The sequence below is a fragment of the Ixodes scapularis genome, unplaced genomic scaffold (genome assembly GCF_016920785.2).
Source record: "Ixodes scapularis isolate PalLabHiFi unplaced genomic scaffold, ASM1692078v2 PGA_scaffold10__122_contigs__length_95168666, whole genome shotgun sequence".
Classification (NCBI taxonomy): Eukaryota; Metazoa; Arthropoda; class Arachnida; order Ixodida; family Ixodidae; genus Ixodes; species Ixodes scapularis.
In genome coordinates this window covers 43,541,060-43,558,891 of record NW_024609836.1, presented here as the reverse complement: position 1 = coordinate 43,558,891, position 17,832 = coordinate 43,541,060, and the positions used below count along the sequence as shown (strand labels likewise).

At 46.1% G+C, this 17,832-nt stretch overlaps 1 protein-coding gene across 1 annotated transcript in view; it reads left to right on the top strand.

The window, feature by feature from the left end:
• The window catches only part of LOC8041600 (alpha-1,6-mannosyl-glycoprotein 2-beta-N-acetylglucosaminyltransferase), a 59,026-nt gene extending 42,277 nt beyond the window's left edge, over nt 1-16,749 (top strand). Inside the window, exons 7-11 of the mRNA XM_029992623.4 lie at nt 469-541; nt 4,632-4,724; nt 5,650-5,774; nt 7,793-7,898; nt 12,365-16,749. Coding sequence (XP_029848483.2) covers nt 469-541; nt 4,632-4,724; nt 5,650-5,774; nt 7,793-7,898; nt 12,365-12,475 — 508 coding nt within the window. The 3' untranslated portion in view covers nt 12,476-16,749. The remainder of the gene's footprint in view (nt 1-468; nt 542-4,631; nt 4,725-5,649; nt 5,775-7,792; nt 7,899-12,364) is intronic.
• Nucleotides 16,750-17,832: the final 1,083 nt, after the last annotated feature.

Sequence of the window (17,832 nt, the reverse complement as noted above, 5' to 3'; positions counted from 1 at the left end):
CGAGATGCTGAGCATTCTGACGAAATATTGACTGCTACAGTCTAAGCTCGTTACAACAGACCTTGATTTTGACCAAGATTTTGGTCTGTTGTAAGAGGAATACCTTGTATGCAGATATGAAGAGTCAATGGTGCATAGAGGGAAACCAACCAAACCTCACAAATCGGTATGTTATATCCAAATGTCTGTGGTAACCAGGTCTGTTGTAATGAGCTTAGACTGTATTACAAGGCTCGTGAGGGGATTTCAGATTCCTCTTCAAGTTGTTCTTTCCACTTGCCATGCAGTTGGTAGGTAAAGTTGTTGGATTCTTTTTTTTTTTTGTATTTATGGAGATATTTTGAAAGCAGGTCATCAATGGTTAAGTATACTGAGTGAAAAAGTTTTCCATAAAACTGACAATTTTCCCTCCACTGAGTACTGGAGTTTTTATAACTGCTATTTTTTTCTATCTTCATTTTTTTATAGCCACAAGGAATGTTCCATGCTGGTTCTGGGTACTTATGTCAAGTCCTTCAACTATCACATCACTGGAAACCATGTGAGTGAAAGCATTTCTCTCTATAAATCTTTTTTGTTTATTGTTCCCATCAAGGACATTCTTTAATTGGCCTTATTTCAGAAGAAAAACAAGTAAAAAGTGAAAGCCGTTTACAAATCCCTGTAACGCCGAATTGGAGCGCAGCTCTTGAGAGGAGGAGTGAAGGGTACTGAGGGGAGGGTAGACCCCTCCCCCTTCTCCTCCTCCTCCCCTCATTCTTTAATATGCTCCGGGGGGGGGGGGGGGTCACGTGACCTGGGGGGGGGGTGTCACGTGACTTCGGGGAGGGGGTCACGTGACCTCAGGGAGGCGTGACCTGGGGGTCACCTCAAGGTCATGTGACCCCCAAGGTGACCCCCACGTGACCTTGGGGGTCACGTGACCTGGAGGGGTCACGTGACCCCGGGGAGTCACGTGACCTCAGAGGGGTCACGTGACCTCAGAGGGTCACGTGACCTGGGGGGTCACCTTGGGGTCACGTGACCTTGAGATGACCTTGGAAGGGGTCACGTGACCTTGGGTAGGAGACCACGTGACCTCAGAGGGGTCACGTGACTTGCGGGTCACGTGACCTTCAAAGGGTCACGTGGGGTCATCTTGGGGTCACGTGACCTTGAGATGACCTTGGAAATGGTCACTTGACCTCGAGGGGTCACGTGACCTCGAGGGGTCACGTGACCTTGGGGGTCACGTGATCCCAAGATGACCCCACGTGACCTTCAGGGGGTCACGTGGGGTCACATGACCTTGGGAGGGGTCACGTGACCTTGGGATGACCTTGGTTACGCCGACGGCGACGCCGACGCCGCTCAAGCCGGGAACGGGCCCCTAAGAGCTGCGCTCTAAAAAAGAATAAGAAAACTGTGGGTATCTGTCAACCTGTATAAAAGAACACGGCATGCAAGTTTATCTGCTCCTTGTGCACTTCGTGCGTTTTTTTCCTCCCGGCCTCAACCAACAACGGGCTAAGCTTAGCTACCTCGTCATCGCACATTTTCTATGCATTTTCTATGTTTTCCTTCGATTGGCATGCTCCTATTTCTGTTCCGATGCGTCTGAGACGCATTTTGAAACGCCTGCTCGCTCTATCAATGAAAAGAAACGCAAGTGTCACGCCTTTGCCAAAATTGGGATGCCTGTCTTTTAGCTGAATTTAAAGGGTTTAGAAACAAAGTCAACTTTGACCTGAAGAGTGCAAAGTGCGATCTTAATAGGAAATATAAATGTATCTGGAAATGATTTACCAGCAGACGAAATGAGTTGGCAATTTACAGTCTACTCTCATTAATTCAAACTTTCGGATAATTCAAACTAACATGCAGGTCCCATCCTATGCGTCTCTATGGGAGGAAGCTCCCGGTAATTCAAGCTTCTCTTTATTCAAACAAATTTTCGGTCCCCCTCGAGTTTGAATTACCGTATTTGCACGAATATAACGCGACCACGAATATAACGCGAGGGCAGGTTTTGATGCCCCCAAAAAGAAAAAAAATATTATTACTATTATAACGCGAGCCGGGGGCCGCGTCAATTTCTCGCACTCGGGGCATAGCAGAAGTGAAAAGTCAATGGAAATAGAAGAAATATCAGTTTATGTTTTGACTGCACTCATCCTCATTGCTCAGGTCCTTCCGTTTACAATCCACTTGGCGACTACGCAGATAAGCAGCAGCACGGCACCTGCTTGTCTGGTAGTTCCTTTTTCTTCCGTGCGAGCTCGAGTCGGCAGCCCACAATCCAAACAAGGCACGAAGCAGAAGCACCAACACACAAACACCAGACCACTCTGGAACAGAAACTAAACAATGCGCAGGCAGAAAAAAAAGACGGCTGAACCCGATACACGATCACACTTCTTGTTCTGGTCCATCTGCATAAACAAATGCCTCGTGTTGCACGATTGCGTAAACACGGTCGGTGGTCTTGGCTTGGCTTGTGTTTGACTTGGCCCGGCTTGGCTTGGCTCGAATTGGCCGGTGCCCTCATTCCCGCATGGCGCGCGCGCCCGCGCCGAGTTTCTGCGGCGTGCGCGCGTTATAAACACACAAAAGCGATAAAAATGCTTTTTTATGTTTTCTTTTCGCCCCTTCACGTGGCCCAATAGCTAATAAATTCCCTTCCACACCCCCACTTCTTTTTCCACCGGATCTTTTGCATTGAGCCGGAGGGATGGCTTTCTCCAGACTCGCGCGCCTCGTGGCTGAACTCGATTCCGAATATAACGCGAGGTGCGTTTTGGAGCACATAATTTCGAAAAAAAACTCGCGTTATATTCGTGCAAATACGGTAATGAGATTCGACTGTATTAGCATAGGAACTCCGGCCGTTTTTTTAGCTACCCAAACAAATTGTTTTTTATGACTACTCGGACTTCAGTTTTCACTGTATGTTATTTATTTTCTCGAAGTTCAAAATAGCAATTGAGAAAACTGTAAATATATGTGATGCCGAAACCAGCATTCAAATTTCCGCGCGCTCTCCAGTGGTGCGACGTCACAAATGGCACAGACTTTCAGGTTGTGCAGATAGTGTTAAACAGAGTGTGTCGAGTGTTTTCTGCATGCTTCTCGGCAAATCAGCTACCAAACATTATTTTCCCACCATCAAACGTTTTGTACCTAATCAGTTGGCAACATGGCTTACTGCCCACTTTGTACCATTTCTGTCGTCACACTTCAATGTTGCCAGTAGGAGCTCCCGGTTTGAAATACACATTGAAAACGATATTCGAAAATTCAATAACTTCGCAAAATGTTTTTCATTTCACTCAATACTTGGGAAATTGGTACAGCCATGTCTATCGGTGCGTTGAACCAATTTTGAGGCAAATCAGCGACCATGAAAAAATCGCCGGAGTTCCCCTTTTAAAGACAAGTATTTGTTCAGAGTGTTGTAATCAATATCGTCGGGGAAGCAAGAACTGTCAACTGATTGTTTCTTACAGACACGTTGTGCTTGGTTAATTCCCGAGTGAGTTGAACAACGGGAAGGACTGTACTTGCTCTCTTGTTCTATTAAAAATGCCAGCACGTTGGCAGGACGGTATCATTCTAATTCTTGCTATCAGATCAGGTAAGGGCCCAGAGTAGTCATATAAATAAATGAAATCTAAAAATGTCCCTAAGAAAACTGCGAGTTAAAAAAAAAAAAAATGGAGCACAATGTCTCTTTTTTTTACACCCCCCCGTCGTGGCCCTCGGACCTTTCCGTTGGGGGCTATCTGGCCCCCACACTCAAAGGAGTTTGAGACCACTGCTATAGACGATCAAACTATGTCGAGTGCGTGCCTTGCGGAACATTTCAACACTCACCTTTCAAATATGCGCAGCACTGCCTACAATGATACAGCTCTCTGTTTTTTTAGACATAGTGACGGAACTTCTTTTCCTGAAACCAATTGATGAGAATGAGGTATTTAACATATTCTTAGGACTTAAAAACAGCAAGAGTATTGGTATTGACGAGTTAGAACACAAAGGAAACCAGTTAAATTTGTAATGGATGTGAAAATATTTCCCAAAAAAAGGGGGGGGGGGGGGGGAAGAAAAGAGAAGAAGCAGATGAACTAGTCAATTTCAAAGATGCGTTTTCATTGCAGTCTTATCTGAATTTGTTGGAATATGTTGGAGACATGTATGATTACATGCTAATTTTTTTTTTTTTTTGTTTTGCCTTTAGTTGTAACATGACTAGCAGTTGCCAACGTTTATTTATAGTTTTTGTTGGTTTTTGTGAATGAATATATTGTTGTTTACTGTCCCTTGTTGCTTTGACTTGTTATTTTAATTGTGTAATGCTTTGTACTTTTGTTGTTAATATGTATCTTGAGCTGCTGAACTTCCAGGGGCGGAGGCTTTGTTAGGCACCACATCTTCGTCTCCACCCCTCTGTGCGGTAAACCCGCGAAACAAATGAGCTGTGTTTGCTCGATCGATAAGTTAGATTCTTCAAATGTTAATACAGATGTGGTAATTTACGTTTGAGTGTTGCTGCAGCGGGCCAACGGCTCAATGTTTATGCTCGGTTTATGGTGTCCAAAGGCTGGAGGAAGCTCTTACTCACGATTTTGTTTGGCTCGTTGACTCGACAGGTGGAGATCGCAAAGTGGGAATCAAGCAAGCACAACATGGGAATGGTCCTCTACCGGAACCTTTGGTCTGCGATCAAAAACAACTGCTCCAACGTGAGTGATCGAACGCTGTCGGCACATTCGATTCCCTTCCTCCTGTTTCCCCCTGCAAGCAAAATTTTATCCCACACCTCGATCAACCGTTTTAATTTCGATCAAATCATTCGTATGTGGATGAAGTTTTTTTTTACTTTTTACTGACGAAATTCGATTCTACTTTGCAAGCCGTTTCGACTCTGGTACTGTAGACCCTTTCCGAAATTCAGTCTGGCAATTTAAATCCCTATCCTCATTAGAGTGGATGGCCACACTAATGGCAGCTATGGATGACCGACGGAGGAAGATGTTGAAGACGTGCACCCGAGCAGATGACGCATACGGGGACGGTGTCCGACGAAATACTCCGATAGCAATATCATTACTGTCATTAGTATGGCGAAATGGAAATTGTACAAGAAGACAACGCCAAATCAACACCAAGGCAAAGATTGACCAAAACAAGACGAGGTGGTTTGTCCCATCTGGGCCTATTTTCGTCCTCGTCTTTATTTCGACACTGTTTTCTCGTGCACGAAAAACCAACTGCCACGAGCCACCGCTTTGCTCAAATTTAGACTAGCTGGCACTGACTTTTAGAATGGATCTGTTGAGGAGGCCAGTCTATATTCTGTCTCGCCAGTTGCGCACAGTGCTTTTAAAGGGGCAGAGAGGAAAGCCACTTTTGTCCAAATTTCAAGCAACGGGCTAATCTCCGAGCGGGAGATAAGTGACGTCTGGGACCCATGCAAGTGGCTCCGGCTAAGAGGGGAGTTTGTTCTTCTCCTCTTCCTCAGCTGCTTCGGTTACGCAACTAGCGAAATGAATTGTAGGGTGGTGTCCAGAAATGCTCGTGACCTCCCAATAACCTCGGATTTGTCGCGCGTGCAACCCGTGAAACGAAAGGCCGTCCGCCAACTGCGCCCGTGCTCGTTTTCCGCAGATGTTCTGCCGCTTCGACGACTACAACTGGGACTGGTCCCTGTACCGGCTGAGCATGATCTGCCTCTCGGCGCCCATTCACGTGATGGTGGTCAAGTCCACACGTGTCTTTCATATCGGAGAGTGGTGCGTACTCCTCTTTTTTCCTTTCTTTATCGTGCGTGTTTTAGAGATGCGTCTCGAGGCTGGTTTCAGATTTGCGTCCGACGGATCGACTGCACTAAGACCACTTGGGACGACATAAAATCTAAGCACTATTGTATCATAACTGTAACATTCATAACTGCTCAATAGATGATGTCTACATGTTATCTTGTCACAAGCCGTCACAGGCGGTCGCAGTGCAGTGGATCACAGTCAGATGCAAATCTGTGAACCGGGGTACGAAAAGTGAACGCCCTCCAAAATTTGCAGGCTTATGCGAATAGCGAATTTTAGGGTTGAATCGAATACGAATCAAACGGTCAACCACTTTGGTGATTTTGAACTTGCAATCAAACTGTTTCTGCAAACTGTGAAGCTTGTCCCTCTAGAAGTGTCTGGCATTCCTAAATAGGTTCAAAAAAAGATTGTTCTCTTAAAGGAACTGTAAAACAATTTCAATGCTTTGCTTAAATAGTTAGGGAGTTGGTGTCCCGACCCTTCTGAAGTAAAGAACACAGGAATGTTCTTGCTGGCACGTCCTAGTTTTTATTTTAAAAATGGACAAAGATGAAGGTTTTCGGCACCTCTCTACTTCTTCACCATCTTCCGAGTTACGTGCGCTGTGACGTCAATGGGGAACGCGCGGGGTTCTGGTGAAGCGCATCCGCTCACGACCACATGACCGCGTTCTGGCGCTGCGTGAACAATATGGTGAAAGGAGGAAAGTCTCATCCGCGTCCGGCCACCCCCGTCCAACTCTGCCCCCGTCCCCCTCCAGCTTCTGGCGGCTGTTCACGGTAGTAGATAGAGCTGACGATTTTGTTGACTTCGGATAGATGGCACCACTAAACTCTATATAATAAAAGTTTTGTCAATGGTACGAAGTTTTTGACGCATTTATATTTATGTTCGAACGACAAGACGTATAGAAAAATTACCTTTTATCGAGCAGGTATTTGCACAACTTCCTATCTTTTTAAAAGATCCCGATTCACGTCGTGCCTCGTGGTTCTCATGGCCGCCGCTTGCGGCTGCAGGTCGGGAAATATTCTAATTTTTGCCTCGCGATTACGCGGCGGAATTGCAACATTTCGAAGGAGGGAGATGTGTTTTCTGTTTTCTCTGACAAGATAAACATTGTCAAGAGTAGAAGATGCAAATTCTTTCAACGTTAAAATTGTTGCACAGCTCCTTTAAGTTGTACTTTGCTAAAAAAAAAATGTTACGGGATATCTGCACTAGGTTATTGAATTTTTTCCCAGATAAGGTGCATCTTAATCCCCCGGATAGTTTGGAGACACGGAACGTGTAGACTGTCTAGAGCTCCTCCCATCATGATTGGGCGGAGCTTTTTGCGGCATCCCGAAAACATGCACAGCTACAACCGTGCTAACTGAGGCGACTCAGCTGGTGCGGGGGCATGGGTGCAGTGATGCCTCGCTGATACGGACACCTTCATTTCCCCAAAAAACAAAAAAGCGTCTACAATGCGAGTCGTCCGTAGTAGCAAAACTAAAATGCACTTAGTCTTTACCCAGTTCGTCCCCAGAAATGTTGTCTATATAGCGGCTTGTTCATATTAATTAAGAGTCTACATTAAGACACGACTGCATGGGATTACTGAGGGGGTGGTCAGTAATAGTTTTGATTCCTGCCGGGGGATGCATTATTTTGTAAAGACAACCGGCCTTGTTATCATATCTTCATTATGACACTCGCTAACGCTCTAGGCGTGGTGATCGGCCCTACAATGCGTGCAGGCACGTAGCCAGGGGGGGGGGGGGGGGGGGGGCATGATGCCCGGCCCCCCCCCCGAAATCCTCCATTTTGCTGGGACCTCCTCTACCCCCCTCCCCCTCATACAGCACTTTGTCATGGGCGCCCCCCCCCCCCGAAACAAAATCCTATTTACGTGCCTGAATGTGCATCAAAAGAAAGGAAACAGTGAAATCTGCAGCACTCCTTTCTCTTACCCCGAGCGCTTCTGCATGCTCTCGCAGCGGTGTGCATCACAGAAGCAAGAACTGCTCCAGCCAGAAGATGGCCCAACAGGCACGCAACGTGATCGGCTCTGCCCGATCTTATCTCTTTCCCAAGAGTCTGCAGGTGAGTGCTCAAGGATGGAGGGCATGAGGGCTGGCCGACACATTCGGCGCCACTGAGGGCCAAATTCACCCACCGCATTCATCCATAAAACCTTTTTTTTATGGGTACTATATTCCGGACTATAAGTCGCACCCTCATATAAGTTGCACATCCGTATATTCAGCCATTTTCGCTGAAATGTTAGTATATAAGTCACACCTTTGTATAAGTCACACTTCTTTGCACAGTTCATGTGATGAGATTTCTCGTTTTACACGAACTGGTATCGCGAAATCGTAGTTTCGCTCAAACGGCTGGATCGCACATACCATTTGACACAACTTTGACGCTTCGACTCGTGAGAAATGCCCATAGCACGGTGCGGTCTGGCGAGGGCAATCGAGTGTTTCGCGGCAAAAGGACATAAAACATGAAAAATGAGAAGGCAGATAAGATGCGTTAAGAAAAACGTTCGTAAAAAAAACGCGACTTATACACCGGAAAATACGTACAGTATTTGTTTTTGTGTCTGGTTTTAGAGTACATAAGCATTCACACACTTCCACTTTCTTGGGACCTTGTGCCTTGTGCCTCTTAAAATCTCTTAGAATAAGAGAACGAGAACGCCAGAGAGCATAGATTGTTGAGGGTCTATCTCAAACCATGGCGAGCGTTTGCAGTTTGGCGGACTCCTTCGGCAGGGATCGGTCAGAAGTCCGCTTGTGCCGCATTCTCGTGCGGCAAGGAGAAAAGCGGGCGGAAAGGCAGAGACGCTCGCAGAAGATCGATGCATTTGACACCTCCTCGCAGCTCGTGTTACAAACGCAGCCCTTAAACCACCTGATCCCGATCAAGCGGTTGGAAGCTCTCTGTAATGTAGGCTCTCTAAAGAACACGCTGGCGCCATTTGCGAGGTGACCCCGGTACTTCATTTCGTTAGACCAATGTTTCTGCGGTATTTGCGAGATCAGACGTACGTATCATCTACAAGACATTATCGTGTATAACATTGTCAAAAGATTTTTCGAGCCATAAAAGAAAAATGTTGCATGAACAAAAAAAAAGGAAATATGCAGACATTGAAAGCGTTCCACAGCTAGCCGGCGGACGGCCCCAATGTATTCTCTTGTAAGAGATTTTAAGGGCAGATGACCAGACTGGAGATTCTGCAAGGGTCCTCTCCTCTCCATGTTTTTGAAGGAGGGAAAGAATGGACTAAGAAAGGCGGGCATAGGTCTGCGGGCACCTTCGGATGGTGGGGTGGTTCAAGGTCAAGCAAGTGAGCATCTATTGTGCGAGCACATGAATGGAGATAAGTAGAGCCCAGCACGGATAACAGTTTGATCATTCGATCCGCCTCGCAGACTTTGTATCCGCATCCTCAATATTCTTAAATAATTGTACTATCTGCATTTGATTCGGACCCACAGACTTTGTATCTGCATCCGATCCGCATCTGCAGACTTTGTACCGCATCCAAACCGCATCCGCAAAATTAGGAACTGCATCTGACCCTCAATTGGCACATTCATTTTACATCATAAAGTCAAGCATGAAAAAAAAAATTTCAAAATCATCTGGATAGTATTATATTAGCCGTCTGCTTACCTTTGTACAAAGAACTCTGTGTCAGAATACGGTGAAAGTAATTTTATTGTGTTCTATTTTATCATCTTTATATGATAAGCAATCATCCTTCCGGAGACACTTTGCATCGCTGGGAAGATGATCAGTTATGAGATTGTCTTGAAAGTCCATGACACTGACACTCTGTCCAGAACATGCGCTCAAAAGAAAAAGAATTTTAATATTTCCTTTTTCTTTTTGTACAACCCACTTCAAGCAGACACATATTTTATAAACATAAAAATTAACATAGGACAGACTAATAGCACTGCGTCATTTTATTTAGGCCAAACACTAAAAAATGAGTCGTTTACAATTCCCTGTAATGCCAAATTAGAGCACAGCTCTTGAGGAGGAGGAGGAGGAGGGTGCAGAGAGGGTAGCCCCTCCTGCTCCTCCGTACCTTCTCCTCCTTACTCCTCTCCTCGTCCCCCTCCCTCTCTCCTCCCTCGTGACCCCTGTGTTATCACTCGTGAAGGTCGTGAACCTCACAAGTGACCCTTGTGACGTCACTCGTGACCCTTGTGACGTCACGTGTGACATCATTTTGGGAAATGTCCCATAATGCAATGTGCGATTACACCGACGCCAATGCCGCTCGAGCCGGAAACAGGCGCCTAAGAGCTGCGCTCTAAAAAAGTGGGAGAGGAAAGGCGCTCACTCACCGCAGTAAAGCAAAAAGCAAAGTATGCACGAGTACACCACTGGGAAAATATCACAATATTTAATTATGGAAACACCCCCTATCGGTTTAACTTTTAAACACGAAACCTAAACTACATGCTTGGACAACTCAATGCCACCTGTCAATATAAAAAAAAAAAATGCACACAGATGCAACGTTTTATTTGTTGAGGTTGCTGTGTAGAAGAAACGGAATACCAACAATGAGGACGCATTCAGACTGGTTTGCCTCTTTTAAATTAATAACTGCTATTGAAAAGTTTCTCTCCGTTGGTGCACTTAATGCTACGATGGCATGTGCAAAGTGCGCTACGAGAGTGTGGTACGGAAACTCGTGCTGGTGCAAGTTCCACCACTTGAGAGGATCAAATTGAATCTCCTCAATCTACTTGTAGGCGAAGAAGCCACTTCCAGGCTTTTTCTTGTTTCTTGTGGCGTGTACGTTTTGGGTTTCCTTTGCCCAAAGAATGTTTTCCTCTCTCTCCCTGACAAAGGAGAACACGCTTTCCCGGGACGACTGATGCTCCAGCATTCTTTACTTTTTCTAGGGACAGCGTTATTGGCGAGGTAGAACGTTCTAAAGTGATCTTTGGTGAGAATTGGACCTTTCTTGACGTAAAGAACAGTGTTCTCCCCGATTGGTTCTTTACTTTTTCTAGGGACAGCGTTATTGGCGAGGTAGAACGTTCTAAAGTGATCTTCGGTGAGAATTGGACCTTTCTTGACGTAAAGAACAGTGTTCTCTCCGATTGGTTCTTTACTTTTTCTAGGGACAGCGTTATTGGCGAGGTAGAACGTTCTAAAGTGATCTTTGGTGAGAATTGGACCTTTCTTGACGTAAAGAACAGTGTTCTCCCCGATTGGTACCTTTTATCTAAGAGAGTAGTTTGCTCCCACAATACATTCAATCATGCACTTTATAGTATCATTCACTTATTCACTCTATACTAGGCGGTCGCACATGATTATGGGCCACCTCGGCACAAGTGTAGATCCGAACCCGCAGATATTCGCATCCAATCTGCAATCCGCCTAATCTGATTCATTTTTGTCCGCCTCCGCCAGTTTAGTGCAGATATCTGCGAATGATCCGCGGGTAATCTGCGGATATGCAAGGCTCGAGGTAAGCCTACAGAAAGGGTGCCCCCTCAATGGATGCGTCACAATTCATGCGCCAAAGGATTAGCGATGGAACCTTCCAGGACCAGGAAACGAGAACCGAGTTTGTTTCTTGCACTGCCCGATACGACTTCACTGGGTGCTTGCTGCTTTGATCACCACATTTGTTGATCAATGTGAATTTGTTTTTTTCTTTTTCTGAAATACGGCTATCCCCTGTTGGAAGCCTGCATCAGAATGCATTGTATGAAAATGTCAGGGCCACAAGAAAGGAAGAGTAAAGAAGCTTCTTTGTACGAACTTCAGGGCAAAAGATACGCTGCAGATAAACCACAATGTGTACAAAGGATACGGCGGTAGGAACTCAATTACTCACAAGTCACTGCATCTACGACAGAGGATCTATCTCCCTTTATCTGAAGGCTTTCGCTTATTCTGCTAGAACACAGTCACATGTTTTCACGCTCATACATTTCGAACTAGCGTCTGTGTGGGGCTGTGCATGTGCAGAGGATGTTTTCCAAAATCATAAATATCTCAACAAAAAAAAAAAGACTCATATCAAAACCAAGAACTGCTTCCGGTTATATTTAGCAACGTCGCCCCCCAAAAAAGAAAACTCCAAGGGGAGCACATAAAGAAATACCAGTGCACGGGCACGCTGACTAAAAACCTACACCGACATCAACGGCGTTGCAGCTCGCAGACTCAAGGCTGCTCTTGGAGCTGCTCTTGTTACCCCCCTTTTTCTTCTAGTTGGAGTCTATGGCTTAGCCACTGTGGGCTTAGCGGAGCAGGGGCAGTGGATGAGGGGGTAGAGACAGGGGGCAGGGTGGAGAAGGAAACAGTGGAAAGGGTAGGAGGAGGGAGAGGAAGAAGAGAGGGAAAAGTGGAAAATGTGAACTGGTCTTGAGCCTGTAAAAGGTTTTAAGGCACACGGTCCCAAGGAGTCGCAAGTGCGTGGACGGGCTTTTGTTCGCATTGACTCAACTGCTTACCCGCCCTTTCATAATGCAACTTGTTGTTTCTGATTGGTGCACCGTCCCTTGCCCTTTCAGGTGAAGCGGGGCGTGCAGCGCAATCTGAAGCCCCCCAAGGGCAACGGAGGCTGGGGTGACGTGAGGGACCACCAGCTCTGCATGAACAGCTCGCGCACCACCTCGAGGTAGCACCAGCCGCCGCCCACGATCACCCACTCGCTCGTTCTCTAAAGCCCAGTTTTCTCCAGTTATAGACCCTTTTCGAAAGTCGGGGCCATCTAGTGGCAGCAGTAAGAGCTCTAATATATCTGCACTAATGGCGGGGATAAAAGAACAAGATGGCCTAACATCGAGCACCCTCGACTTTGTGAGTCGAAGGCGACGTAGAATGACCGACTTGTCGGAATCGATGCAGAGCGCAAGTTTGTCTGCTTCTTTTGCTGGGGTTGTGGTGATGTCAGAATGCCGAGCTCCGATTGGTTTTGATTGGAAGGATTGTGGGTAGACCTCAAGGCAGCTTGCTTTGAGGTCTACCCACTATCCTTCAATCGGAGCCAATCGGAGCTCGGCATTCTGACGTCACCACAACACCCGCAAAAGAAGCGGACGAACTTGCACTTCACATTGACCGCTTTCTGCTCTATGCTTTCAAAGTTGTTCGTTTTTTCCAGTGCAAAGAAGTTAGAGAGTCGGATTTGGCTCTGGACACGGCGGGTGAACGCACTCTTGAAAAGGGTCTATTTTTTGGGGCGTGCTTGTCGCGCTTTGGTTTGCTCACTAGTACCCACCGGAAACGGAGTCGCCAGACTGCCTGCGAGAGTGGGTGAAAGGAAAAGGAATTGCCAGACAGTCCATGAGAGTCGGGGGGCCAAAGGCAAGTCCGCCCTCTTGCCAGTTGCAATTAGGGACGTCACAAACTTTTCTTTAACCTCGAGTTGTGACCGGTTCGGCGAACGTTTCAACTTTCCGCAAATTTCTACGAAGTTTGGCTTCCGAGTAGTAGACTGTTCGTCCTACTTCACCTTGTACACCAGATACGCTCGGTGCACGCTGCCACATTCAATTTAAGAGTGCAGCTTATTTAAAGACACGTTGGATGTACACTGCCTTGCACCTTTCTGCACCGGTGTAGGCCGGTGCGGGTAAAACGAACGAGCCCAGCATTGCTCGACTTCTTAACAAAAATTTCAATTGTTTGGGAAGAATAATTTATGTGCAGTGGTTTGTTTTAAAGTTTATGCGCTATAAAAGCAAACCCATTTAATGATTTAGTTTGCTCGTTAATGTGAAACAGTACAAGCAATACACATAAAAAACATTGCACCCCCTCTCTGCCAGGTTGCACGAGCTTGTTTTCGATTTTCGCGCGTTTAGATAATAGTCAAACTTCGGTCGAACATTCGTCGAACTTTGCGTTTAAAATTCAGAAAAGTGTAACCTAGTCGAACTCGAATCACGGCAGGTTTGTGATGTCCCGATAGTTCCGACCCATGAAACCGCGAAAACCCGACACTTCGGCAAAATGAGAAAAAAAAAAAAAAAAAAAAAACTAAAGGCGGTCATTTTATTTATTTGCATGAGGTTGTGCAAACTTTTGCGTTCTTTAGTCGCTTTCGAACAATGTGCTCTTTATTGTTTTTATCAAAGTTGAAGCAATCGAAATGCATTTCCACGCACGTCCGCTACAAAAGTAGAAACAATACGATCTTGTAAATGCCTCGGAATATTAAGACAAATGGGCAAAGTGTCAGCGACGTGAGTGCCATTGAGATTTCTAGTCAATCGGACATAGATTGTACATTTTAGACCCTAAATTGCTAAGCCTTCTAGCTGCGTGGTTCCTGCCTCTCAATTTGGTGCAGCAATGCAATAATTTGCTTCTAACTTCAACCTCTCGCTTTACACAGCCACCTCGTCTTGCCGTCGTAGTCTCGGGTTTTTAGGGCATTCGACCTTTCGCCACTTCGGCTGGTTCCGCAGCATTTGGTCGGCGACTCCAAGCACAGTCGTCGTCATCAGAACGTCACTTTAATGAAAGCGACGACGTGACTCGTTAAGTGGGCATCCCATTACAACAGCCAGCCATTTTCTCCGTTAAGAGAATGATCCTCGTTGCTGCCTGTGCTGGCCTGACTGGTCGGTGTAGTTCTGTTTCTTACGAGAGTGTAATATGATGTCTGACATTCTTCTGTAGGACTGTAACCGTGTCACACTCACCTTGTCACAAGGGCTGGGAATAATTTTTTTGTGGCAGAGCGTCTTTTGGACGAGACAATGCGCAGTCATCGCAGGAAGTCTCATTGGTGTGTTCGACGACGCCAGTTTTGATTCGTGACCAAGCTGAATTTGTGTTTTTCTTTTACTAGATTAGTGTCTCCATGGGGTTGAGAGTTGCAACTTCTCGTGGCCGAAAACTCTGTAATAGCAACCCTGCGTAGTGGACGGAATGCTGCGAGTAGTTGGATCACGAAGTCGTGCTCGAACGTGTACGGGACCCAAGGAGAATGTTTTTGTTGCTTGTGAACGTTCGATGTACAGTCTTTTCGTTGACTGCAAGCATTCCCACTTCCTTCGGTAGCACGATAGTACTATTTATATGCCAGCATCTATATTTTTGAGCTGACCTGTCCGGAAGCAGACGACGGTCGTTTCCTGTCTCTCAATTTTCGTTTGTATACCAAAGTTTTCCCAAGGCGTTACACCAGAGTTACGAGCTGCGGCTCGTATCTCACCCTCTTAATCTTTTCACGCCCGGCACTCGTTTGTACACGTTTTAACGACTGCCGGGATCGGAGAGCCCACCATTCGTAAGATGTGTTTCTTGGATTTCGTGACGCGTAGTCACTATTCCTTGTGCCCTTCCTTAGGTTCTTTCCCTCCATGTTGCACTTAGTAGTATTATGTGCAGCGAAAACCCTTTTAAGGCACGTTTGTAAGTGTAATATCTTCGTCTGTCGTTGAACTACAGAGGTTTCTCCACTTGGGTGTGTTGTTCACTTGTTTTGACGTTTGCACCGTGTACCCTAGTCTTATGTTCCTAAAGAATTGTACAAGAATTTGGACAAACAGTAGTAATTATCCTAGTCGTCGCGCCTGGCACGCCCGCTAGTCATTGTGTACCCTTCCCCCCCAGTCAGCAGTTTGCCAAATGCTTAGTCACATTTTTTTTCCCCTTTGCGGAGAAAAATTTTTAATTGCTTAGTTTAGAGCAGAGTTTTGTTTGTTCTTGTGGGAGAGTTTGTGTGCGTGAATGCTAAGTTGTTGCGAGAATGTTAGAGTGTATTTCTTCTTTTTACGATTGCCGCGCTCGACGCAATTTTGTCGGGTTCGTCGATCGGAACATTTAGCTCGCTGGTTTTAGTCTTTAACCGGGTGGTCCGAAATTTTCTGCGGGCGTTATACGTAGCGGGACGTCTCCGGTCGTCGTCACTTAGGAGCATCTTTTCGAGTTTGTCGTACGCCACTTTAGGTTTCCAAATGTACCGCTTGCGAGTAGAGTGCCATATGTTGCTTCGTGTTACCGAACGTCGTGGTTTCTGTATACATTTGGGGCTTGTCGTAGGTTAAGCTGATGTGGCCACTTGGATGTAATTGAATTCCACCGTGCCTTTATTGCAAGCTCGAGACGGAGTTAAGGTTGTTCGTTCTGCAGTTCGTCATTGCTTCGGCGGTCCGAAGCCGCAGACGGGGGACGCGTTTTTTGTGCACCACCCTGCGAGTACACCCCACACCCTCTTGCACACAGTGTCATGGGTGGAGTCGCTCCCAGCTTTGTAGTTTCAAGAGGCACCCGGGAAGTCGGGTGCACACTACGTACGCGAAATAAAGAAAAACGCTTCGGCAGTTTGCCGCGCACGGCAAGCGACACGCGATTTCACCAGCTCAAAGTCGAGGCGGTCACTCCAGAAGTTGCGCGTTGTTGTAGAGGAAAAGGCTCCACCTAGTGGATAAACTGCTGCTTGGTCAGCGGTTGATTCGCGAAAAGAAAATTTCGTATAAGAGCGGCGAAGCGAGACATGCTTGTAAGCACAGCAATTTTTACGGTGATGTAGAGTAGTTGGTGTCGTCCGTTGGTGTAGTACAAAGAGCAACCCCCCCCCTCACATTTTTGCCAAAGCACTAGAAGGTAACCTTGCGTTTGTTTCGTCTACGGACTGACGTTTATAAGGCCGTAGGTGGCCATTTTGTTATCTCTTTTTTGATTCCGATTAAATGTGTGTGCAATTTTGTTTGCGTGGCATGTTGGAGTGCGTTTGTGTCTCCCAATTTGGAAGTATATGTAACGTTTTTCCTATTTCGAAGAGCAGACAATTACCAAAGTTTCGGTTGCTTATTTATTTGGAGTGTCGTTCGTTGAGAAGTGTGCAGCTCGCACCCAAGCCACAACAAACCGGGCAAACCCATTTGTGGATCTGTAAGTGGTCTTGAGCGTCGTCTATTAAATGTTTTTCAAGGTTCAAAAAGTGTTGCTGTGTTGTCTTTTGTTTTGTTTATACCCATCTTTCAAAAATATGGTGACAGTGCTCAACTCTTCATTCAATATGTCGAACAAGTCCACAAAATTGGCTCTTCATGCGCAAGAGGAGGCCGAAAAAAAAAAAAAGAAAGATGGGAGGTTTTGATCACGTGCGTAAACTAAGATCCAGCAGACTCGAGTTCTCTCAGGTTAGTAAACAAACATCTTTGCTGGAAGTTCTTTGGTATTGCTAATTGACAAAAAGGATGTAGTCTTTAAACTGCATCTCGTCTCCCCTTTCTCGAAAGCCGCATCCTTTTTTTACTATAAAGAGCCAGTAGTTTTGTGACAGTCACAGGCAAGGAAATGCAGCCATTACTGTGACTAGCAGACTACTTTGTATGCAACCTCCAGTGGACCTTTTTCGAGTAACGAGCGTCGTCTGGTGAGTTGTCTGCTAACTACAAATGAAGAGCATCCCAATATGCCTCCGCCCGTCAAAACACATTGGCATTGTGCTGTTGTATCAGTTTTCAGTACTTTTTATACCCCATACTACTGATGCTAAGAAACGAAGTGTCAAAAGAAGCTAAATACTCGCGACGATAGATGCTGACAATGTTGCTGTCGCGAAACCGGCGACAGTGGGATTGTACGCACGCGCAGAAGCTTACTGGAAAAAGGTCCATTGCAGACCGGTGCTGCGACGTCTTCGTTTACCCTCTGAACAGGGAGCAGGCTAACTTGTTTGCTGCATAATTTCTTGCAGAATGGACAGTTCGCAGTCGCGTGCTCGCTGGATCCGAGGAAAGGCGCCGGCCTACGGATCTTCGGTTGGCGGATTTGAATCTCTGTAGAGGTACCTCCAATGCGACGGAGGTCTACTGCAGACAGGGATCCCTAAGTTGTCCAAAATAATCCCGAAGTCCTGCACTTGGCACATGAACTACCGAAATTTACTTCTGAAATTACTGTGGCACCTTTCGTGTGACCAAGACGATTGTCCCGAAAATGCGGCAGGGTCGCACTTTGTGAAGTTTACATGCTTGCTCCGCCTCCAGTGCAAGGATTCTGCCTTTGATAATACTTT